The sequence below is a fragment of the Urocitellus parryii genome, chromosome 14 (genome assembly GCF_045843805.1).
Source record: "Urocitellus parryii isolate mUroPar1 chromosome 14, mUroPar1.hap1, whole genome shotgun sequence".
Lineage (NCBI taxonomy): Eukaryota > Metazoa > Chordata > Mammalia > Rodentia > Sciuridae > Urocitellus > Urocitellus parryii.
In genome coordinates, this window is record NC_135544.1 from 59392508 (window position 1) to 59417719 (window position 25212).

Sequence of the window (25212 nt, forward strand, 5' to 3'; positions counted from 1 at the left end):
TAGGTTAATGCTGGAACGTGATAAAAGTGTCCCAGTTGGCATGAGGGTCGGAAAAGGAGCCCTCCTGGGTGAGGAGCCCTCCCTCCCGCCAACCTGTCCACAGCCAGGTGGCCCAGCCCACAGCACTCACCCTTCTTCCGGGCCTGGGCAATGACTTCAGCCGCGCTCTTGCTCATCACCTTGGTGATGTACAGAGGGCAGTTGGTCTGGTTGCCAATGGTGATGGAACGATTCACAGCTTCCGCCTCCACCTGCAGCAGAAGAGCGAGGTATAAGAATTCAGCCCACCCCAGAGCCCCCATCTTTATCCTCTACCCACCAAGAGACTGACTGCTGTGTCCCCAAGGTTCTGCCCCAGGGGGTACCCAGTGTCAATCAAAATAGGAATGGTGGCAGGGATAGGGCCTTATTCCACAAGCTGACAACATCAGCATCAACCAGGTCCATAAGAAACCCAGATTCCTGGCCCAGGGACCAGATTCCAAAACCCGGGGACCAGAACTCCAGGAGCAGGGCCCAGCCATGGGGGATAAAACATGCTAATATTTGAGAACCACCATGTCCAGGGAACTGGCTGATCTCTATTCAGTACGTTGGTTCAGCAGCCAGTCTTGAGCCAAGACATTGAGTACTGTGACTCTGGACTGGGCTTCTGTCAAAAGCTCATGAACGAAACCAGCATCACCCCCAAAACAATGCACCCTCACAGGGCTCAGGACAGGGACAGGCAGCAGCAGCTGTGAGCACCAAGGGCCTCTGTGTGCACACACCAACACGGCCGGCCAGCCGCTGCCTGGTACGCCCTTGAGCCCCAGAGGGGAGGACTGAGCTCATAAACTAACCCAGTATCCCCAAGTTGGCCAGGGGCTCAGGTTCCCCACTGGCTGTAACTGGTAAACCTGGCTCTGCACATCGGCTGCCTCAGTGGACAGTATTTTAAAGATCCCCCGTGAATACCCATCAGGGAAGACTCCCCAGATGCAGTTTATCTTCAGGGCAATCAGCTATGTGTGTCTAAAATGGCAGGTAAGGCTGTGTCCATGCAGCCTCGAGAGGTCACGGGCTCCTTCCAGCAGCCTGTGGTGTGCACTCATCAAGGGGAGGGAAGGGGTGGCCTGCTCCTCCTTGCCCTGCCCCCAACTCTCCCAGGGTAGTGCCTGGTTTGCAGCAGATGCTCGATAATGTTTGCTGCACAAATAAATGACTTCACTTTATTAAGGGTACTTAAAGCTGGGCATTCCTCAGAGCTGGTACTTTCCACCTGGAGTCGCTAACCCAGAATCCCCAAGTTGGCCTGGGGCTCAGGTTCCCCTCTGGCTGTAACGGGTAAACTAATGGCGAGAAGTAAGACAGCTCCATTCACATGTGGCCGTCTGGGCACCACCTATGTGAAGAGGGCTGTCTGGAGGTCCACAGGCAGGGCAAATGGCTCTTGAACATGCTCATGAAGCACCCAAATCTTTTTAATTCCTGGCATAGCTGGGGAAGGGACCCACCCCCCCCTCTCCAGGGCTTCACAAGTCCCCAGAGTGAAGTATGAAGAGGGCTCTGCCTCGGTCCTCAGCACTCCCCAGGGATGCCAGAAGCTACCCAGTTCAATGTCCCACACAGACACTTCTGACGGGGAAGAGGCACTATCAAGGATTCCCTAAGGAGACTTTCTGACCGACCCCGCAGAGATCACATTTGCAAAGTAACATTCTGCAGAAGGGCCAGCCCTGAACTGTCCCAAGCAAACTAGTGAGTGCAATGGGTCTAATTAGGGGGACAAGGAGCCTTTAACCAGGGGCTCTACCCCTGGGGGACTGACTCCCACCAGGACCAGCCTTGGACAGAAGAATCCAGGTCCAGGGCTCTGTCTGGATCTGCATACCTGCTGTGTGCTATGTGCTGTGTGTGAAGTGAGCTGGTCCCCACCCCTGCCCCAGCCAGCAAGAGGCTCAACCGAAACCTTCGCTCCTCAGAAGAGAAGTCAGTTAAACTCCACCTGTACCACGAGTTTACCCTCCTTAGGTGTGGGCTTCTGGTGCATAATCACACACTGCTCCACACAATGCTGAAAGAGTAGGATAGTTTAAAAGTAAAATCTCTGCCTCGTTATAGGGCTCTCGGGGACTTGGGAAGTCATCTATTCCCACCTTCTGCAAAGGAGACGACCTATCCAGAGACACACACTGTCAGTACACCACCTGCTCAACCGCACTGGCCCCCTGGACTCCTGGCAGACACAGTGCATGACATTCTGTGAGGCCCAGGCGGGAGTTCCCCTCTCCACGAGGCATTCTTCACCTGCATCTGAGTCCCCAGGCTCTTCCTAGTACCAGGGTCTTTGGGTCGCTCCTTGCTCCTAGCTCATCACATTCCGTCCTATGTACTTGCTTCCTATCTGCCTCTTTGTCCCCAGCTCGTGAGTCCCTTCAGAAAGGACCATGTCTCTCTCATCTCTCTGCCCTGCAGAAGCCTGCACAGCCCAAATCAGAACACCTGCTCGACAATGGAATATTACTCAGCAATAAAAGAGAATAAAATCATGGCATTTGCAGTTGGAGAAGAAATGCTAAGTGAAGTCAGCCAATCCCAAAAGAAAACAAATGGCGAATGTTTTCTCTGATATAAGGAGGCTGATTCATAGTGGGGTAGGGAGGGGGAGCATGGGAGGAATAGACGAACTCTAGAGAGGGCAGAGAGGTGGGAGGGGAAGGGAGGGGGCAGGGGATTAGCAAGGATGGTGGAATGTGACGAACATCATTATCCAAAGTACATGTACGAAGACATGAATTGGTGTGAACACACTTTATATACAGAGATATAAAAAAATTGTGTTATATATGTGTAATAAGAATTGTGATGCATTCTGTTGTCATGTATTTAAAAAAATAAAAGCAATTTAAAAAATTAAATTAAAAAAAAAGAAAGAACACATGCTCAGTCACCTCTCGCCCATTACAGACAGTGATCTCCAGAATTCTCTCCAATCTCCTCCATCTTCTCAGATAATGACCAAGGAAAACCCTACTGAGTGGTCTCACATGGTGGGTTGGGAAGAAAAACATGGCGGCAGGAAGGTGTTGGTAAGTTCAAACTCCGTTAACATCATGATGTGAGTGGTTGAAAGACCCTGAAACCGCATGGAAACTGGACTGTGGTATTAGCTGCTGCTTCCTATGTGTTGGGGGCTCTCCCCAATGGGACGGGGGTGCTCAGAGCCACTCAGAATGTTTCCATGTTTCATTCCCTTTACCGCCCACTCAGGGGGTAGCTCACAACAGACCTCTCTTGGCAAACTGACAAAGGGAGAGGAGGTGCAGCTGGAGTGAGGTAGAGCTCTAACTCTACTGTGCCACCCATCAGGCCTCGAAGACTCCCTGTGTCCCCTCCTCATCTCGAAGGACTGTCACACGGTGAAATTACTCAGGGGAAACACCCCGGGCACAGTGCAGGTGCCTCCAAGTCAGATGAAAAGACATTCCCTGACTGGTGCCTGCCCTGAGTTGTGTCTCCTGAGGAGCCTTGCCAACTAGCTGCACCCGGTGCAACCAGAACAGCTTCCCCCCTGCAGCTCTCCTTCCCAGTAAACCCAGGCGAGCTGCCTTCCTGTTTGCTGTGGGACAGCCCTAAAGCTCTGCTTCAGTGGTCCTGCCCCTTTACAGCCCTCTGGTCAAGCATCTTCCTTCTCCTGTTTCTGGAGGAAAACTCCTAATTTCAAGCTTCTATCTGCCCAGGTCCTTGGCGGTTGCTCTTCCTCCTCCACACCTTCTGTTTTTCCACCAGTTCTTTCTGGAGAACATCTGTTCAGACTCCCTCATTGTTCTCTTGGCTCAGAGCTGCCAGACTCGGCCTTAGCCAGGTCTGCCACAGCTTGACCTTGACCAAAATCTGAAAAGCATTTAAAGGCCAAAAATTCTACTTGGGAAGAAGAGATTGTCTGTCACCTACACCTACACGGTTGTGAGCCCCCTTCCTGTTCCCAATCGTGACTCACTCATCCCAGCCAGGGCCCTGATTCTTGGCTGTGGCGCCAAACAGGATCCTGCTCTAAATTTTCCTTCCCCAGTTTTAAGGGTCTGTCCACCAAACTCTGCTGATCGTGTTGTGCTGTGTGCAGGCTTACCACGGAAAAGCTTACAACCCCCCAGAGACACAGAAGAGCTTGGTGATCTGCGTTCCTGTTTTGGTAACTGGCTGCTGGTTATAAACTACTAGGCGACAGGAAGATAATCAAGAGCTTCCCAAGGAAGGGCTTGGAAAACCAGAGAGGAGCACTCAGGCCACACAATCCCACCCTCTACCTCTGGGCTCCGTAGAACACTTCATTTTGCCTGTGTAGATATACAACGCACGCCTGCACACACATGTGAGCCATAGCTTCTCAGAGAGACCAGTCTGCACGACAAAAGCCCCGTTCTCAACTGGCACAAAGAAGGCTCTGCATGCTCTGCACAGCACCCAAGGGACCTCAAGTCCCGTATCCCATCTGGGGGTGTTCACCTCCTCAGGCCGGCTCAGCACGTGTCCCTCAGGGCCTGTGATGCCCAGATCCAGGATCCTCTGCTGTTCCTGAAATGTGTAAAGAAAGCCAGGTGGTCAGGAAGCTGGCCTTCAGGTCTGACCAACAGAGACCTGGGACCAGGGTGACCCGAGCAAAATGTGAAATTGGCTCTGCTGATCACTCTGCCCTCGTCCCAAGACCTTATAAAGAAAAAGGTTCACTGCCCTATACCCTGGCCTGTCTGACCAGCCTCTGCAAACCACTCAGCCTTCCCCTGGGAGGCTGAGAGCAATATGCTCCTGGTCCTCAGCCTCAGCCACAGTGTAAGATGCCCAGGCGTGACCAGGGAGCTTCCGAACCCCACCCAAGGCAGCTGCACTACGGTCCCAAGGGAAACAGCCTCCTTGAAACAGGGACTGGCTGGCGGGACGCTCATGCCTGCAGGGAGACTGCAGCGGAGTCCAGCCCAGGAACACCAGGCCCTCTGATCTCCCTCCTTGGTGTTCAGCTACCCGCGTCACCCTCCAGGAGATGCAGAAATGATGCAAACGAAAGCCCCCTACCTCTGCAATGATGTCGCCGTTTTCTGCGTGGACTTGGGCTATGGCACCAATATCCCGGATCACACTCAGTACTTCATAAATCTGAGAGAGAGGAAGGTGGGATCAGTCAAGGACTCTGCAATTTACAAAACAGCACAAACTGAAAGGACACGGATGAGAGCAAGAAGCCAGGGCTAAAGCCCTGGGCTCACATTCTCCCCAAAGGCTGAATCACATCCCTAAATGACTCCACCAGCCGAGCCCCACAAAGCCAAGGATGTACGTATACTGGAGAATGCTTTCCCAGGGGGCAGCAGTGACCACGTGCCCACCAGCCCATTCAGAAGAGCTGATGCGTACCTGGGAATCCATTAGCTGGAAGTGATCTTTGAAAGCCATGTACACGAGGAAGGAGTTGACCCCTGGGGACAGACAAAATAGAGAGGGAGACGTGACTTTTAATACACAAACCAAATAATCTGGAAGGGAATGAGAAAGTGATGCTACCACATGTGTGTGTGTGTATGGGGAGAGAGAGAGAGAGAGACAGACAGACAGACAGAGAGACAGAGAGAGAGAGGGGAGAAAGGAAAAGAGACAGAGATGGAGATACAGAGAGAATGATAAAGCAAACCGGGTAAAACATAAACAACCAATGAATTCTGGGGACAGGGTTCATGAGAATTCCTTTGAGTAGTCTTATAGTTGTTCAGGAGGCTTAAAATGATATCAAAATGAAAAGCTGAAGTGGTTATACACCCATGTTCATAGCAGCCCAAGTGGCCATCCAATGGATGATGAGATAAAATCTGGTCTATACATGCAACAGAATTTCACTGAGCCTTAAAAAGGACATTCTGACACCTTCAATAAGACAAATACCATGTGATCCACTCCTCTGAGGGGCCTGGAGAGACAGGAAGTGGAATGGGGCTGGCTGCCTGGGGCTACAGACAAGGGCACGTGGAGACGCATTGTTTAATGTGCAGAGTTTCAGTGTAGTAAGAGGAAGGGTTCTGGAGATGGATGTGCTTCGTGCCACTCTCCCGGACACTGACAGGTGGTTAGAAGGGTGAGTTCTGGGTTATGTGTATTTTACCACAGTTCCTATATTTTTTTTTAAGCTGCCCCCAACACAAGTCTGTCGTGCCTTTAATAAGAAAATGAATTAGAAGTTTCTGTCTGTGAAGATCAGTACCACATGTCTTCTCTTTGGCAAGCAGACTATACTCCTTGCCGATTTTTAAGAAACTCTTTTTTAAATAAAAAAAGGTCCAGTGGCTCAACAAGCAGACATCCCGGGCCCATCCTCTCTTCTCTGAGTTCTTGCTTCCCCGCCTCCCGAGGCAACAGACCAAACACCCCTGCCCAACATTCATCACAATGTTAAACAATCGTCCTGACAACCTCCTCGCCTTGGAGCTTAATTCAAGCACCCCCTCGCCTTGGAGCTTAATTCAAGCCACCTGGGGTGCTGGGCGCTGCCTGAGTTAAATGCTCCTGGACATCCTGACCCTTCTCTCCTTGCTAGGCAACAGTTGTCATGGTAACTCTCAGGCCTGGTTTAAAGTAGATTCACTCTAAATATTGAGAGTTAAATCCATTGGAGTCTGGTTATTCTCAAATGTGAAGAAGGTCAAAGGTTACCCACTTTCTTGTTTGTGGAATCTTCAGGCTGGAAAGAAACATCGCAGTGCAGTATGCTCATGTGGGAGATTTTTTTTTTTTTAAAGGGAGAACCATAAACTTTAAGCAACTTGCCCAAGGTCACAGAGCTAGCCTGTGGAAGGGCAAAGAAATAAGGCTGAGGTTCTAGCTCTCCATCCTGCAGATTCTGCACCACATCTGTGGCTGCCCCCCATCCCCACCCCATCCACATCCACATCCACGTCCAGGTTTCCCTCCTGCTGTGGATCACAGCACACAGCACGCCTGAGCCTGGAAGTCCCCTACGTGCATGATGCTTCCCTGAAGGTCAAGACCCAGTGAGGTCAACAAGTGGCCCCAGAAACCCAGTCCCCAGCCAAGTTCAAGAAGACCTGGAAACACCACGTGGTTTGACTTCCCCACCAAACCCCTGAGCCCCCAGGCTCCTGTGAACCGGAGTCCTGGAGACACCTTAAGGTGGATTCCTCCCACCTCCCAGTGAATCTCTCCAATCCCTGGAAATTGTGAAACAGAAAAGCCCCCTTAGGTGTGAAGTGTCCCCCTACTTTCACATCGACCCTGGACTCACGGCTCAGGTGCACCCTGACTGCCCAGCAGCCTCACGGGGCTCAACCAACGCTCACCACATCCCCAACTCCCAGCCTGGCTAGAGAGCAAGGGTCCCTGAGACCAGCAAGCTGTAGGCAGCTGCCACCCAAAAACAGGCCAGTAGCAGGGCTCACATTCTCTACCAACCACGACTGCAGGGGGTTAGGCCCTCCAGTGAGCACAGGCTGCTGCCCAAAGCCCGCTCTCCTTGCTCAGGGCCAGGCACCAGCAAAAAGCACAACTGGGATCCAGAGGCAGTACCCAGAGTTTCCCCAGGGCCCTGCCAATGCCTGGGCGGAAGCGCAGCCATCAGCAGCAGGTGTCAGGGCAGCGCCACCTACCGTGGTCCTTCACCAGCGCCTCCATCTCCTCCTGGATGCCCTTATGCCACTCGGTGATGTCCACGTGCAGAGAGTAGTCACAGCAGGACTTGCTGTCGGCCCATTCCCTCCACTGGTCAAAGGCGGCCAGCAGGCTCGTCCCAGACTCGGGAACAACGTGGTCAACTAGGAGAGAAGAGACACACGGCGTCATCTTCAAGAAACTCACAGGCCATGGCTGGCAGGTGTTTTCCCACTTGGCCCCTGAACAGGGCTTCTTGGGTTCCCAACCGAGACAGCGATGCCTTCGTCAGCCCCTAAGAATGCTCTGAAGCCAGCTGAGTACTCAGGAGGGACGAAGGAGAAACCTGTCCTTGGATGCTCCGGGGAAACCACACGTGAACTGCCCGGATCTGATTTCCCAACTCCAAGTCCCTAACCCCGGGGGCACGCTTCATGGACAATGTGTCCTTATGAACAATGGCAGTGTCAAATGACCGGCCAGAGGAGCCAGAACTTCTTTGTGCTGATAGCTGCCATGAGACGCCCCCACCAGACAGCTAGGCACTGGGGGGACTGGAGCGCAGCCACACACTCGGGCCTTTCCAAAGTGCCCAGGCTCAGCTACTCTCCCGTGGCCGCTCATGTTTCTGCAGCATAATACCAGTCTGTAATTTAAGGGAAATCTTTCATCTTAAGAGTTCAAAGCATTCTAAAACGGTGGCTGCTGTGATATTATTATGGAGGTAGGCTGACCCGGAGGACAAAGGACCATGGCTCAGGCTACCTGGGGTCTGTTTCCTGGCTCCCCCTTCAAGGTACTCTTGGGTAAACTACTTAATCTCCATGGTCAGAAATGTCTTGCTGGTTTAAAATGGGGGACAATATTACCCAGCACAGACATTTATTATGGGGATTAAATGAGAGGCGTAGCTATCACCCTTATCGAGCTCCCTGATTTAAACCCTCCAACAGTGTCCCATTGCACGTCATATAAAGGTTAGAATCCCAGCCAACCTCCACACATGATCCTAGATCAGCCCCACCTTGCATTCTGCTCTCCAGCGCCAAAGGCTGTTTTGGGGGTGCTGCACCCCCAGCCCGTCCTCCCACCACAGGGCCCTTGCAGGTGCCATTGTCTCTCCTAGGCCTAGGGGAGCTCTCACCCAGCCACTGTGATGACAGGCTTTCTAGACTACTGTCACCCAGCTTTACAGGAAGCACCTCAGAAATACAAAGCAAAACGATTTGTCCAAGGTTGAATCAAACTTGGGCAACAAGAAAGATGAAGCCCAGGATTCCAGATGCCTAAAGCAATGAGGCATTCTTCCTAAATAAAATATTAGATGTTCTGCACCCAGGTAAGCAGTTCTGAGCTAAGAAAATGCCAGCCTTGGCAACACGGTGAGCTCAGATTTCTGAAATGAATCAAACTTGCAGATGCTGCTAAACTGGGATCCCCTGAGCTTGCCTTTATATATGTCAGGGATATGGTCATCGGACATATTGACTACCCTGATCAGATCATTACAAATTGTATATATGCACTGAATGTCACACTGCACCATATGAAAGTACATGCAGTTACTATGTGTCAATTAAAAAATTTATAAAAATATGGCACACTGTGGTAAATTTCTTTGGATAGAATCCACTTTTCCATAAATATTTGCAAGCATTAGTATAAAATATATGCATGTCTATATAATCGATCAGTCCTGATATCTGTAATACGCTAACATTATCTAAAAAAGTAAAATCGATGCACATTTTAAATGCAATTCTGTTCCGTTGGTAAAATGTTACCAGAAATTATGACAAAACAATTCTAATTCTTCTTCTTAAATTGTGCCCCTGACTCCCTCCTCACAAAAAAAGAAAAAGAAGAAAAAAAAAAACAGAAAAACCTCAGCAACAATCAGTTTGGACAGTCTCCACGGCCACTCCCCTGCTTCACCTCTCGCCCTCCTCCAAACCTCCCTCCTAAGCAGCCAAGTGAGTTTTCTAAAACCTTTACTCAGCTGCTGCCAGTCGCCGGCTGAAATCCTTCAGGGGCCAGCCTCCATCTACAGAGTCAAATTCAGACTCCTTCCCCAGGTCCCGTGGGTCTGGGCCCAGCTGACATCCCCAATGCACTCTGTCCCCTACCTGCTCACGGCCATGGCCACCCTGACAGCTTGTCACTTCTTTGGGCAGCCCAGCACCTGCCCATCCCAGATGCCCCCTCTCTGGAAATCTACTGTCCTTGTTCCTCATCCTTCTCATCAGGTCTGTCACCATCCCATGGGGACACCACGATTTGAAATAGTTTCCATACAGGCATCACTAATAATGTGCTGTCTGACCACGCCCCCACTAGGACAAATTCCTCAGAGCAGGGACTGAGGGTTGGGACACAGGAAGAGCTCAATAAATGAACTAAGTAAGTAAAAGAATGTCGCCTCTCAGCTCTCACGTTCCGCCACACAGGATCAGGTGAAGCAGCCAGAGTTAGAGTCACCCCTTGGTATTACGAGGCAAAGTCTTGCCCATGCCAAAATCCACAGACACTCAGGTCCCTTATGTAAAATGGCATAGCATTTGCATATGACCCATTCAAAACCTTGAGTGTCCCCTCCCTCCCTTCCTTCCTCCCTCCCTCCCTTCCTTCCTTCCTTCCTTTTGCTTTATTGTGCTCAGGATCAAATCCAGGGCCCCCAAGCAGGCCCCCTACCACTAGCTAAATCCCACATACTTTATATCATCTCTAGATTATTCATAATACCTAGAGGGATGCCTGCATGCCTCCGTTGGAGCGGATTCAGTGGATTCAGCATTACTACTTGCTTTGAAGCACATTTTAGTTTTGCTTTTTGGTACTTTCTGGAATGTTTTTTTCCAAACATTTTCGACCTGTGGTTGGTTGAACCCACAGTGGGTTGAATTCACAGATGCAGTATGTGTGGATATGAAGGGACATTTGTACTGTCCTAGAGCCCAGCAGCTTTTCCTGCTCATGCCCCAGAGCTGCTGTGAAGCCCAGAGGGCCCCTGCGCAGCCATGCTGCCTGCCAATCAGAGGGCCGTCTTCCACTGGTGGCAGGGGATGCGGGAGACACATGTTTTCTTGGGATAGATGGAGATGTCCAGGGCTTGCCAAGCACGTGTAAGGCCTGGGTTCAATCCTCAGTACTGAACAAAGAAAGAGGAAAGACTGCTTGAAAAAAAAAAAAAAGGTTTTAGGGCTCAGGGTGTGGCTCAGTGGTAGAGCCCTTGCTAGTACATATGAGGCCCTGGGTTCATTTTCCAGTGCTGCAGAAAAAAAAAACAAAAAAAAGTAGAAAATCTCAAATTTTAGGCAAAGTTAATATCACATCTAATCCAATCTCTACCACCATCACCCTGCCAAAAACCAGCCTACTCGAATTTGGTACGTTTCCTCTATACCTTTTCTCTACACATTGTATTTTTATTCTATTTTTTTTTATTTATAGTTCGTCTCCTCTCAAAAAATTTTAAAGTGGGTTAAAAAGATAATTATAAGAAGACTTGATTAAAGCAGAAATAGGAATAAAAGATGATATAGGAGGAAAAAAATAATGGTGGACATAAAATGAAACCAAGAACAAGGCCTGTCTGTATGTCCATGTGTGTGTGTGTGCATGTGTGTGTGTGTGTGTGTACAAAACACTTGTGTTTGTAGGTAGATGTATTTGCACATGTGTACAGATAAACAACATTTGTCCTACACATGGCTGGATTTAAGGTCAGGCCTTCTAGCCAAAGTAAACAAGGAAGCCTGATATTTTCAGCAGATCTGTTTCCTTTGGGATTAAAAGAACCCACCACTCCCGGGAGAAGGGCAAACACTGCCAAGGCCAAGATCCACAAGCTCGCAGCTAGAGAACGATCCTTTCCACTCTATTGCTCTCCGATGACTTTTAAAAATACTTTAATGTTAGTACTATTAGATAAAGCATTTGATAATATTTTTAATTTGCACATACATTACAGAGAAATAAGACAGTTCTGACCCTGGGTTATTTTTCTTTTGTTCCCTTTGTCACTCTTAGTATTAAATGAGCAGCTGCTTCTTTGTAGTTGTCCATGGATCTTTATTTTTTATATATATGTGGTGCTGAGCACAGTAGCCTCACACATGCCGGGCAAGTGCTCCACCACTGAGCCTTTAGAGCAGCTTCAAACCTGGTGGTAAACGTTCCAATTTATTCCTCTTTTTTTTCTTCCTTTTTTTGGAACCCAGGGCAATTCTAGGCAAGCCTCTACCAGTGAGCTGCACCCCAGGTCTTTAATTTTTAGAAGAAAAAATATTATCTTTCAAAAGCTCGGTTCCTCCATCAGCTTCGCTTCCCTCCTTAACCTGGGAACTCTGGGAAGCCCTCCTGAGCATTCCTGCTCCACGCCCTAGAGCAAGCACTCCCCCCTCCCTAGCCCACACAGTGGGAGGTGTCTGCAGAGGACACCCTCAGACCAGTGACAGCCCACAACCCCAGGTGCCCCAGGGGTGGCAGATCACTTGTGTCAGGGTCCTCATGCCCCTTGGAGCTCACAAGAACAACCTTGAGAGCTTATTAAAACCCAGTGTGGGCCTCCCCCAGAGCTCTGAGGCTAGGTGCAGGCTGGGACCTGGTGATCTGCATTTCTCGTGAGCACCCTGATCTGCTGAGGACCACTTTGACCACAGCCAATTAGAGCACAGTTTCCCATTTGCTTCCCGCCCTCCCCCTGCATTCACCAGCAGGACCTGTGGCTCCGCGACAGTATCATGAGAACATGCATCAGGCTCCCTGGCTGCAGTCCACAGCTGCCCTCCACGCTGGGCATGCAGAACTGGCTTGGGAGCCAGTGCCTAGCGCTGGGGACCCTTGAAAACTCAGGACCCAGAAGAAGCCGAGTACTTCGCGCTTCTTCCAAGAGCTAGCAAGGTTGAGAAGCCCCGAGGAGCTGCATGGGTTTTCCCACAGTCCTCTTCCCGACCGAGCTCTCCTGGGAAGAGCCCCTCCAAGGGAACAGGACAGAAGGTCACCCTCACTTCCGGAGGCAGCGGAGTCCCTGTTCGGATGCAAGCTGGAAAGACTTGCCCGGAACTCACAGGCCTTCCCTCTGGGGACCTTCCTATGCCATCCGCCCCTGCAGAGGGGGCACTCAGCCACCAGCCAGCCACCAGCCAGCCACCAGCAGTGACAAGAGGTGGACCTTGGGGTCCAAGCACCCCTGTCCTGCCACAGTCCTCCTTGCTGTGCTCACACTCTGGGACTTGCCATTTTGTCACTAAAAAACACAGACATGAAGCCACCCACCGTGAACTACAAAAAGTCTACATAGGACCTGCAAACAAACACACACACACACACACACACACACACACACACACACACACACACGGGCTTCCTCAGGCTGTGCTGGGGAACACTATTGGGGATTCTGGGGGGAGTCTGGGAACCTGCTTGGTGGGGAAGCCAAGAACAGGCCAGGGACAGTGGCCTGAACTTGGAAGCTACAAGCAGAATCTGGAAGTACTTCCATGCAAACACCACCAGCTATTTCCAGAGGGCTATTACAAGATGCCGATCCTTAATCCAAGAATCCAAACCCCAAAATGCTCTAAAATCTGATACCACAAGTAAAACATCCCACCTCTGACCTCATGTGACAAGTCCCAGACAAAACGCAGGTACTCTAAAATATTGCATAAAATAACCTATGTTAACTCGTCTGGGCTACGATGCCCAGATACTTGGCCAGCTTTTATTCTGGGTGTGTGTCTGTGCTGGTGTTATGGGGTGAGATTTACTTTTGAATCGGGGACTTTTAGTTAAATAGATTCCATTCTCTAATGTGGAGCGAGACCTCACCTCGTCAACTGAATGCAACTGAATGGGACAAAAAGCCCACCTCTCCCAGACAAGAGGGAACTGTCCGGTGAACTACCTTTGGATTTCATCTACAACATTGATTCTTCCTGGCTCCACAGCACACTGCCTTGGGACTCAAACTGGGACACTTTCCTGGATCTCTAGCTCCTCCCAGCCAACCCTGCCCAATCCTGTGAGCCAACAGCTGACAGGCAAGTGCAGGGAAGAAGCAGAGGCCCTGCAGGGGGTGAGTGTGCTACTGGATGCCAGTCCCTGGTCAAAGCGCAGGACAGGCTTCTGAGTTTACAGGCAGGAAGGGATGATTAGTGTTGGTGGAGCCCCAGGAACCCCGCGCTCTGAGGAATTCTGAGCGCTTGGGTCATAATCGACCCCGGCAACGCCGGAGGACGTTCGGGGCAGAGAAGTGGATGGTGATGGACGCGCTTCTCAGAGCTGGTCCGATGGATCGCTGAAGTGGCCACGATGTGGTCCTGGTTTGGAGGCCTGGGCTCAGGCTTGGGCCACTTCTTGGGTCAGGTGGGGAGCAGCTTGGCTTTCCTCACCGGCCAGAGCTCCACCTTCAACAGGGAAATGCTTCTGGATGACTTAGGAGACCCAGAAGCAGCTTTACATCATTGTTCGAGAAAGGAAATGGAAACTACTGATTCCACACTAAGATGTGAGAATGAAGGACCGAAAAAGTGCTGTACTGACCTGGAAGAAAAGCATGAAGCATCAGAGCTACAAATAAACCATCAGTCTGTAAGTTCCCAGAATCAACTGCCACAGAAAGAGGTAGAGATCAGCCATCCTAAAGCAGGACAGATTGTACTGCAAGATCAAATGTTCCAACTACAGGCAGCTGCTCAATCAGTACGCTCGGGAGCTTGTGGTGTACCAACAACAACTGCACCGGCTCCGTTCGGTTCCCTGGTCGGTAGTCATTTTTCAGCCTTTCGTGATGATGACACGGACTTTAGTGACATAATTTTATCACAACAAGAAACAAACGGATTACCAACTGAAGTTGCAAAACATGAATCTGAAGTTGGCCACTCGAGGCAGATTGCTGAGGCTCAGGGAACGCACCATTCTGACTCAAGTGAAATCTGCAAAGTACTAAATACTATCAAGACTCTTCAACCAAACCAAAGTCCAGACATATATGATCATCAGCATGAAATTTCAGTTTGGGAGCAGAGTTCTACTGTGGCAGAAAAGGGAAGAACCCTTCCTCAGCATTCAGCAGTGGAAGAAGTGTTCAGGCTTCAACGAGCCCTGGCTGATGCGGAGAAGGAAATCGTGAGACTAAATGGTTTAAACCAGGATAACCGTCTTGCTGAAGACAATCTGAAACTTAAAATGCATGTTGAAGCTCTAGAAAAAGAGAAGTCATCATTGAGTCAAGAAAAAGAGGAACTTCAGATGTCACTGTCAAAACTGAGCCGTGACTATCAAGTCATGAAAAACAGAGCTTCAACGGACATGAATTTGAATGTACAATTACTAGACTTAAAACTTCACTTGAAGGCAAAGGAGGAAGAACTGAATCAGACTATCAATGAAAAGAAAATGCTGATGGCTGAGTTAGAAGAACTGGATCATCGGAATCGGGAAGCTACAGAGCACATGATTTTGATACAAGATGAGCTATCAAAACAACAAAATGAAGGAGACCTTGTCATCAAGAAGTTGGAACAAGATCTAGATGATGAAAAAAAGAGAGTTCATCAACTTGAGGATGAGCAAATGAACATATCCCAAGAGCTGCATGTGCAGAAGGAGAAGTTAACTGAGAATGCACGGAGCCTCAGTGATTTGCATTTAACCAAGCAGAAGCTTGAAGGAAAAGTAGAAGATTTAGTAGATCAGCTAAATCAGTCACAAAAAAATAGTTCAAACATCCAGCAGGAAAACCTTGGGCTTAAGGATCACATTAGACAACTTGAAGAGGAGCTGTCTGGGTTTAAGAGTAAGTATCGAACCTCTCTGAATGAAGACTCTAACAGTCATTGTAAGGATGACATGCCTAAAGAACGAGAAGCTGAAGCTAGCAACCTAAGTCAAAATCTTTCTGAAGAGGAACAGCTCAATGAAAACTTAACGAAAGTTGCTGTTGAACTCAAGACGGAAAATGAAATGTTGATTTTAGCACGTGACGATGTAAGGCGTAAGTTGGAAGAATCTATTGCTGCTTACAATCAAATCTCTCAAGAAAAAGACACTATCACGGAGACTCTCAAAAGAGACAAAGAAGAGACTGAAGCCAAACTGCACCAGGCAGAAAAAAGACTGTTGGAAGAAGCAAATAATCACAGGCAGACTATTCAGGAACTCTCCAATGCACATGATTGGAATACCTCGGCCTTAAAGCTGAAACACGAATGTGCAGTTCAACTCAATCAAGAGAAGGACTTTGAAATAGCAGGACTCAAAAAGAATATTGAGCAAATGACTGCTGATGAAAAAGAAACTGAGGAAATTTTGGCATCTTATATAGAAGAAGAGGAGCGATTGACACAAGTCATAAATGAGAAAGAAGTTTTTATTGAAAAACTCGAAGAAAAAATTTCACAACTACAAAAGGATTTACATAAGTGTTCTCAGGCCTTAAGAGAAAATGAAACTTTAAGGCAATCCGTTGAAAGAAAGGACAAAAGTCTTACCTACATGAGAGCAGAAAACAACTATCTGCGAGTAGAACTGGAAATACTTACGGAACAGCACAATCAAGCTGCACCAGTGGCTGAGCCTGAAGCTCTTGATGCTATCACAGAACTAGAATTGGAGGTATCTCAACTGAACATAGTCAAAAATCATCTGGAAGATGAAATTCAAGACCATCTGAATATAATTGAAAATCAAAAGCAGCATAAAATGCAACTACTTCAGTCTTTACAGGAGCAGAAGGAGGAAATGCATGAATTTAAGTACAAGTATGAGCAGATGAATGCTGCGCATAGCCAGTTAATTTTAGAAAGAGAGGAGGAAATTAAGAACTTGCAGAAAACTATTGAAGAACTAAAAGCCCAGTTGCCTGGAGAGAGAGGAGACGCTCAAACACTGAATTCTGATATTTTTCAAGAGACCAAAGTAAAAATCCTAAGAGAAAACGAGGTTCAACACTTCCAAGAAGAAGAGAAAGCTCTGCATTCTGCTGAACTAGCCAAAGAAAAACAGTCAATAGCTGAATGGAAGAACAAGGCCGAAAAGCTAGAAGGAGAAGTAACATCACTGCAGGAACGTTTGGATCAAGCGAATGCTCTGTGGGATTCTGCTTCCAGGCTGAGAGAAGACTTAGATCTCAAGGAAGAGCAGATGGCAGAACTGAAAAAACAAAACGAGCTCCGAAAAGAAATGCTGGACCACGCACAACAGAAATTGTCGACTTTGGTCAACAGCGCAGAAGGAAAAGTGGACAAAGTCCTCATGCGAAACCTTCTAATCGCTCATTTCCAGATAACAAAAGGCAAACGTCGTCGTGAAGTATTGCAGTTGATGGGGAGCATCCTGGACGTTCCAAAGGACGAAATGGAGCACTTGTTGAATAAAGATTATGGTGGTGTCAGAAAGTGGATGAGGAGTTGCCTTGGAGGGGCTTCAACAAGTGTCCCCAGCACACCTCCGAAACCAAATCAACAACCCCAACCCGTGCTTCATAGTTCTTTTTCAGAACCCCTTTACCAGGAAATGTTAAAGATGGAGCCAAATTAAGAGCTGGCAGAAGCACCAACGGGAATCCACTCTTGGTCCCACGTTCTGCAGCGGTGCCTCTTAGTAACCTCGCTGGAGTTGGACTTGGTGGACCTGGGCGTCCTCTTTTCACACCCACTGCAGATTTCATGCCCACCTTTACACCGTCGCCAGTGTCCCTGCACAACAGGGCCAGAGCTGTACTCCAGGATCTTCTAAATATTTAGCATTATTCTAAAGAAGCCATAACCCTTTTTGATGTTTTACAGCATGGCCTTTTGAAAAAGCACGCATGTGCTTGTAGACAAAAAGAGAAAGCAAAACAGCTGGTATATGTAAGTGTATAGCTACTAGGTATTTTATTTTATTTCTTTAGTTGTTGTTGTTGTTGTGATTTTTTGCTATAGTACTTTTTAAAAAATTTGTTTTGTTTTTTGTAGCACTTTTTGTTTATAGAATTTTGTTCCAATGTAGCAGATAATCATCACCAGTTATCAATTCTGATGTACTTTTGTGAGCCACTGTACAGAGCAGCCTTCTTGAACCACTAGTTCCAACCTCACTTAATGGCATTAAGATAAAAACGATACATGCAATCACAGGAAACGAGAGAAATCCAACCCATAAGAAGGATGTCTCAGATTTAGAGTACATGAAAACCAAATATAATGTTGCAAAACGTTGAGAATATTTAGTTTATCCAAGATAACATTGTACAACTACCAAGCGAAAATTCCAATGGGGAGGACCTAAACAGGAAGCTTAGTGGATAAATTCTAAGATGCTTTGAATCCAAATTCTATGACCCCTATCCATTTTGCTGATTTCCATTTCTCTACGAAAGTCACTTCACATTAATTCAGTTTTCCAGATGATAAATATGTCCAGAAGGAAGAGTATTTTTATGAGGCAACCCCGAAGTGGGATCACATGATCCATTGCCAATGGAAAAGTTAATTAGTAAGAATGTATCATTAAATATCTGGACTGCTTATCTACCTACTATTGGGGGCTCTACAATCGTTCTTAGAAACACATTTTATAAAACATTTGATCAAAACAAGTTGGGGAGAGAAATAAGCTGACAACAGTTTTTGGAAGATGAAAAGCTTTACAACAGGAGTAGTTATAACCTTTTGATAAATTAAGGTAAAAGATGAATCAAAAGTTTCTAGCTTAAGTAGGTGAAATCCGAGAAGCGAAAAAGCAGATTGCATAGCACATACTTCTCTGACACCCGTAGTTTCTAAAACCATTCAGAACGTTTTTATTAAAATTAATTTAAACAAAATTTAATATGTTTTTAAATATAAATTATACTATCATTTAATATAAATTAATCTAATTTAAATCAATCTAATTTAAATTAATTTTATTAGTAGTATTATTTAAATTTCTTTTATTAATACGATGGTTTGATTTAAATTTATTTTATTAATTGATATTGCTTATTAACTTATGTTAAATTATAGTATGATTTATATTTAAAAATTCATTAAATTTTATTTAAATTAATACAATTTAACAAAGTAAATTTAACATAATATAGATTGAATTATTTAATATTGACTATATAATTTAATATAAATGTCAATAAAGTTAATTTTAATAAAAATGCTCTTAGTTGTTTTGGAAATTACAGGTGGCAGTGAAGTATTAGCAATGTTATCTTCTTTTTTCTCCTCTTTGATTTTACCTAACTTAAGCTAGAACCTTTTGGTTTATCTTTTGCTTTACTTTACAAAAATAAAAAAAAAAAAGGAAGAAAAACACCTAGTAGCTACACACATATCAGCTTTTCCTTTCTTATTTCTAAATTTCACCTTAACATTTACATTATTTTACCAAAATTAAGATGCCATCAGTTGTTAGGCATGAACAAAATCACTGAAACAACAACTGGAGGACGCATCCCAAAGGCACATTGGCCAAGTATTCAAAACATATAAATGTCTGAGAACCGATGAGCTCTGATAGTAAAGTTTCCCACCTATGAAAAGTTTCCCAATGCTATGGAAAATGATGACATTTCTCTTTTTGTGTTTTTTAAGCTGAGAACCAACCTAAGGTATGTTATCAGAAATTGTATGTAACTCAAGTCTTTAAATTTCTTATTTTTCCTGTACTGCAGACAAAGAGGCTCACAATTCCTTGAGCTCTACTAGCATTTCAGTGACAGGAAAAAATTCAATGATGCATAGTTGTTTATTTGCATTCAATGTCTATCAATCTTACATACTTTGGGAAGGGTCACAAGCCACGGCCCTTATGCCTCCTGCTCTATTTCAAAGCCTCCAGCATCAGTTGCAACAATTCTAGGAAACACTGGGAATACTCTATGGTACAAAATGCACAATTACTTTTATTTGAAAGCATCTCTAAGACATGAGTCATTAGGTGACTTTCTTGTTCTAAGTAAATTTACTGAATTATTATTAAGTGATAACACGGTAAGCCAAAATGAAAAATGAAAGCATATGCTTCAAATCAGAGCAAGGAAGAAATAAGAAGGTATGATGTGTGGTAAAAATACACGAACATGCAAATATTATCCAGCCTTCTTACGTCAAATGTCCTCTCTTTTATTTATTTATTTTTTGGAGGTTACATTCTTGCATGATATGCATGGAACAACTTTTGGGGGGATACGATCAGAAATTCAGCACTAAAATCTGCCTTCCTGTAACATCACACGGCTTACTCCCGAGAAGAATATCAAAGTATATATTTGGCTTCGACTTGCCAAATTACTTGGAATCTTATTCCAGTAGACTTCACACGGTTGGGAAAAGCAGAGTTCAGATTTGTCATGAGAGATTTTTATATATTCTGCTCACTCCATTGTGTCTAGGTGAGCCTTTGGGTTTCAATGCCTGGAAACACACTTCTTATATTTCAGAATTGAAGAGCTCTTGGAAACGGCGACCTCACTGCATTCTTGAGAAAAATATGTTATACAGGTACTCAGAAAATTACAAAGATTAATCTAGATCCAAGGTTTTTTTAAGACAAGGGGTTTAATGGAGAACACAGCAAGATAGCCTTAGAAATTTCATACTCCCTGCATTCTTAGGAAAAGCTGCTATATTGTAAAGAATAACACCAAACAGAAAAGTTCCTAAGAAAATATTGTGCTTTCAGTTTCCTTGTCTCATAAATTTTATTAAAGTTTCATTAAAGACCCTGTATTTGCTAGCCTTTTTATTAAATACTTTTTTGAGATATTCTATTAATGTCTATGACTGGATTTTACTTGGTCTCACATGAATGTCGCTCCCTGTGACAAAGGGTACATGGGAGGCAGGCAGGATCAGCCTGTCCTCTCCGAGGCACCAGCTGTCCGAACCAGGCTCTGACAGAGGTAGTGAAGGGCACTAGCGTCTCCTGGACTGAGCGAGAGGGTAAGTATCTGAGTGATATTAATTGTGTATAAATGCCACATTTTTTTTTTTTTATGCATTCATCTACTAAGTTGTTTCCACAATTTAGCTAATGTGAATTTTGCTGCTATAAACATTGATGCGGCTGTGTCCCTGTAGTATGCAGTTTTTAAGTCCTTTGGGTATAGACCAAAAAGAGGGATAGCTAGGTCAAATGGTGGTTCTATTCCCAAATTTCCAAGGAATTGCCGCCAAACTGCTTTCCATATTGGCTGCACCAATCTACAGTCCCACCGACAGTGTAGGAGTGTACATTTTTCCTGAAATCCTCACCAACACTTACTGTTGTTGTCTTCATCATAGCTGCCATTTTCAAAAATCGCTGACATTCTAACTGGAGGGAGGTGCAATTAAACCCCTATCTCTCACCATGCACAAAACTCCACTCAAATGAATCAAGGACCTAGGAATAAAACCAGAGACCTTGCATGTAACAGAAGAAAAAGTAGGCCCTAATTCCAATCATATGGGATTAGTCCCAAAATTCCTTAATGAGACTCCTATAGCACAAGAATTAAAACCAAGTATCAATAAATGAGATAGATTCAAACTAAAAAAGTTTCTTCTCCACAAAACAAACAATCTGGGAGGTGAATAGGGATCCTACATCTTGGGAGAAAAGTTTTGCCCCATCACACATCAGATAGAGCACTAATCTCTAGGGTATAGAAAGAACTCACAAATCTAAATACACACACACACACACACACACACACACACACACACACAAATAAATAAATGAATGAATGAATGAACGAACGAACGAATAAATAAATAAATAAAATAAAATAACCCATTCAATAAATGGGCCACGGACCTGAACAGACACTTCTCCCAAGATGATATAAAATTAATCAACAAATTTATGCAAATATGCTCATCATCACTAGCACTTAGAGAAGTGAAAATCAAAACTACACTAAGATTTGAGGTTCAATCTTAAAGGCTGAAAATGAGCATGTTTCACCTCTCTTTCTCCTTCTACCACCAAATCCTCATAGAAGTTAGAAAAGGACATTTGAAATGCTCAGTGATCCAAAATAAGAATGAGAATTTCAAGGACTGAACACAAAAATAGATTATGAAAGAGTAGATCAAGTTGAAAAGACAAAAGCAAACATAGAACGTGCAAGGAAACAGTTCACTTGCAGAAGCTGAGAGGTAACAGGCTGCTTCATGCTTTCAGTATTACATACCAGGGATCACAGAGCACAGGACAACAATAAGATAGTTATCTGGGGTACCACACCGTGGGGTACATAGAGCAAAAACATGGGAAACCCTGCAGAATAAAAGGCATCAACTGAACATCCCTCTCTCAGAACCCAAACAAGGAACCACCAACAAGCAGGGGGGAGGGATAGAGAAGAGCTGTGTAATGCACTTAAGAAGCCTGACTGAGGAGCTATACCAAGAAGTTGTACCATGCACACAAAACTACATATCATGTTCAAACACACAGGCTACAGCCACCAAAATTTACCATGCCCTAGACCACAATGAAAACGCCAGCCAATTCCGTAAAGGTGTTATCACACAGGCTGCAATTCCTTGTGCATCTAAAATTAGAAGAATTTTGACTCCTCAAAAAAAAAAAAAAAAAAAAATCCATATACAATGAAATTAGGGCCATAGAAACAATTCCAAATAATTGTTAGATTAAAGCAAAAATCAAGATGGAATTAAATTAAAATACTATAATGGCAGAAGCAACAGGGATTTTAGATATATGTATTTGAAAAGAGATTGAAATCAAACGGCATATGCTTTTAACATAAAAACATAAGAAAATACCTGGATACTGGATAAAATAATGTAAATGTTAAGGCAAAATTTAGAAAAAAACAAAGGAAAAGCTGATGTGTGTAGCTACTGGGTGTTTTGTCTTCCCATTTTTATCTTGGTAAATTAAGATAAAAGATAAACAAAAGTTTCTAGCTTAAGTTAGGCAAAATGAGAGAGCAGACAAAAGTAGAATATATAGCTAATATTTCTCTGATACCTGTAGTTTCTAAAACCACTAAGTGGATTTTTATTAAAATTAATCTTATTAATATTTTTATTATATAGTTCATATTAAATGATTTAATCTATATTAAATGTTATTTAAATTGACTTTGTTAAATTGTATTAATTTAAATGAAATTTAATGAATTTTTAGTATACCGATTTTAAGTCCTTTAGTTATAAACCAATGAGTGGGACAGCTGGGTCAAATGGTGCTTCCGATCCCAGTTTTCCGAGGAATTTTCATACTGCTTTTCAGACTGGCTGCATCAATTTGCAGTGCCACCAGCAATGTATACGTGTACCTTTTCCCCCCACATCCTCGCCAACATTTACTGTTGCTTATATTCTTGATGATTGCCATTCTGATTGAAGTGAGATGAAATCTTAGAGTAGTTTTGATTTGCATCTCTCTCATTACTAGTGAAGTTGAACATTTTTTCATATATTTATTGACTGATTGTATTGCTTCTTCTGTGAAGTGTCTGTTCAATACCTTGCCCTTTACATTAAAATATATATATTATATATATATATATATATTGTTTATTGCTGGCAAAAATAGAGTATCATTGAATAGTTCCAAAGTTTAGAGACTTCTAAAAAAGTGGCTTTTATAGACTTTCATGAGTTGAAAACTAGTTGTATTTCTAATAGGGTGGAGCTCAGTAATCACTATGTTGCCATCAAGAAAGCCCGGCAGATGTTTGCCCAGTGGAATGAAAGAAAAAAAAAAAAAAAAAAAAAAACAGAATTGAGAACATCATCCAGGCAAATCAGTAGGCAACTGATTCTAGTTCGAGGCAGACAATTAATCTGTTGACGAATCTACTTTCACAGTTTGTACATAACATTTATGGACTATTATTTTAAATTCTATTTTAAAAATATTTATTATTTAGCCTTTAGTGGACACAACATCTTTATTTTATTTTTTTTTTTTTTTTATGTAGTGCTGAGGATCAAACCCCATGCCTCACGCATGCTAGGTGAACGAGCTACTACTTGAGCCATAGACCCAACACTCTCTTAAAGAAATTCTTATTTCCACCTTGCTTCTTTATGATAATGAGAATTCAAATTTATGGGTAATATATCATTCACTGAACAACTTCTCAGTCCAAATCAATCCTTCTACTACTGTATTGTCACTGGAGTGTTATGTTAATCTTCCTACAAACGTGTGCGGAACATTTCATTGATTATGCCAATTCTTAAAGATACAAATGTGCCGAGCCCTAATATCCAGAGTACACAAAGAACTCAAAAAGTAAACATTAAGAAAACAAACAACCCAATCAACAAATGGGCCAAGGACCTGAACAGACACTTCTCAGAGAAGGATACACAATTAATCAAAAAATACACGGAAAAAAATGCTCACCATCTCTAGCAATCAGAGAAATGCAAATTAAAACCACTCTAAGATACCAAATCAGTCCAGTAAGAATGGCAGCCATTAGGAAGTCAAACAACAACAAGTGCTGGCAAGGATGTGGGGGGAAAAGGTACACTTGTACATTGCTGGTGCGACTGCAAATTGGTGCAGCCAATTTGGAAAGCATTATGGAGGTTCCTGGGAAAGCTGGGAATGGAACCACCATTCGACCCAGCTATTCCCCTTCTCGGACTATTCCCAAAGACCTAAAAAGAGCATGCTATAGGGATACAGCTACATCAAGGTTCACAGCAGCACAATTCACAATAGCTAGAATGTGGAACCAACCTAGATGCCAGTCAATAGATGAATGGATAAGAAAATGTGGCATTTGTACACAATGGAATATTACTCAGCACTAAAAAATAACAAAACCATGGCATTTGCAGGGAAATGGATGGCATTAGAGGAGATTATGCTAAGTGAAGTTAGCCAATCCCTAGGAAAGAAATGCTGAATGTCTTCTTTCATATAAGGAGGGGGACTCAAAACAGAGCAGGCTGGAAGAGCATGAAAAGAAGACTACCAATTAGAAGGGACAAGAGGTGGGAGGGAATGGGAGAGAGAAGGGGAATTTCATGGAAATGGAAGGATACCCTCATTGTTACACACAATTACATAGAAGAGGATGTGAGGGGAAAGGGGGGAAAAAAGGAGAGAAATGAATTACAGTAGCTGGGGTAGAGAGAGATTATGGGAGGGGAGGGGACAGAAGGGGGGATAGGGAGGGAATAGGAAAGGCAGCAGAATATAACAGACACTAGTATGGCAGTATGTATAAACCTGCACGTACAGCCAATGTGATCCTGCAAACTGTACACGTGGTAAAAATAAGAATTCATACCCCACTTGAATCAAATGTATGAAATATGATATGTCAAGATCATTGTAATTTTTTCTTAAGCAACCAATAAAAATTTTAAAAAAGAAACGAGACAAGGCCCATATTAAAGAGATTTAAAAATTCTACTGAAATCTATAAGAAAATGTTTGAATGAATCATGAGGTATTAAAAGAAGTACAAACTTAATATCTTGCATAGAATTTATCACCCTATGTTTATAGACTCAAAAAGCTTTCCTTACTTTAACCTTCAACTGTGTTTTAACAAAGCCACATTATTCAGGGCTCTCTACTTCTGGCTTTATTCTTTCTTACTTAGTCTTTTCCCCC

At 44.5% G+C, this 25212-nt stretch overlaps 1 protein-coding gene across 2 annotated transcripts in view; it reads right to left on the bottom strand.

Moving 5' to 3' along the window:
• Positions 1-20984, bottom strand: part of LOC144250053 (dihydropyrimidinase-related protein 2-like) — a 36706-nt gene extending 15722 nt beyond the window's left edge. Inside the window, exons 1-6 of one of the 2 annotated variants that reach the window (XM_077792419.1) lie at positions 20878-20984; positions 7629-7793; positions 5392-5453; positions 5053-5133; positions 4489-4557; positions 131-251 (exon numbers count right to left, since the gene is read on the bottom strand). In XM_077792419.1, coding sequence (XP_077648545.1) covers positions 131-251; positions 4489-4557; positions 5053-5133; positions 5392-5453; positions 7629-7793; positions 20878-20923 — 544 coding nt within the window. In that variant the 5' untranslated portion in view covers positions 20924-20984. Of the gene's footprint in view, positions 1-130; positions 252-4488; positions 4558-5052; positions 5134-5391; positions 5454-7628; positions 7794-10371; positions 10446-20877 lie in introns of those variants that run through there. The other variant, XM_077792418.1, reaches the window with a different exon arrangement.
• Positions 20985-25212: the final 4228 nt, after the last annotated feature.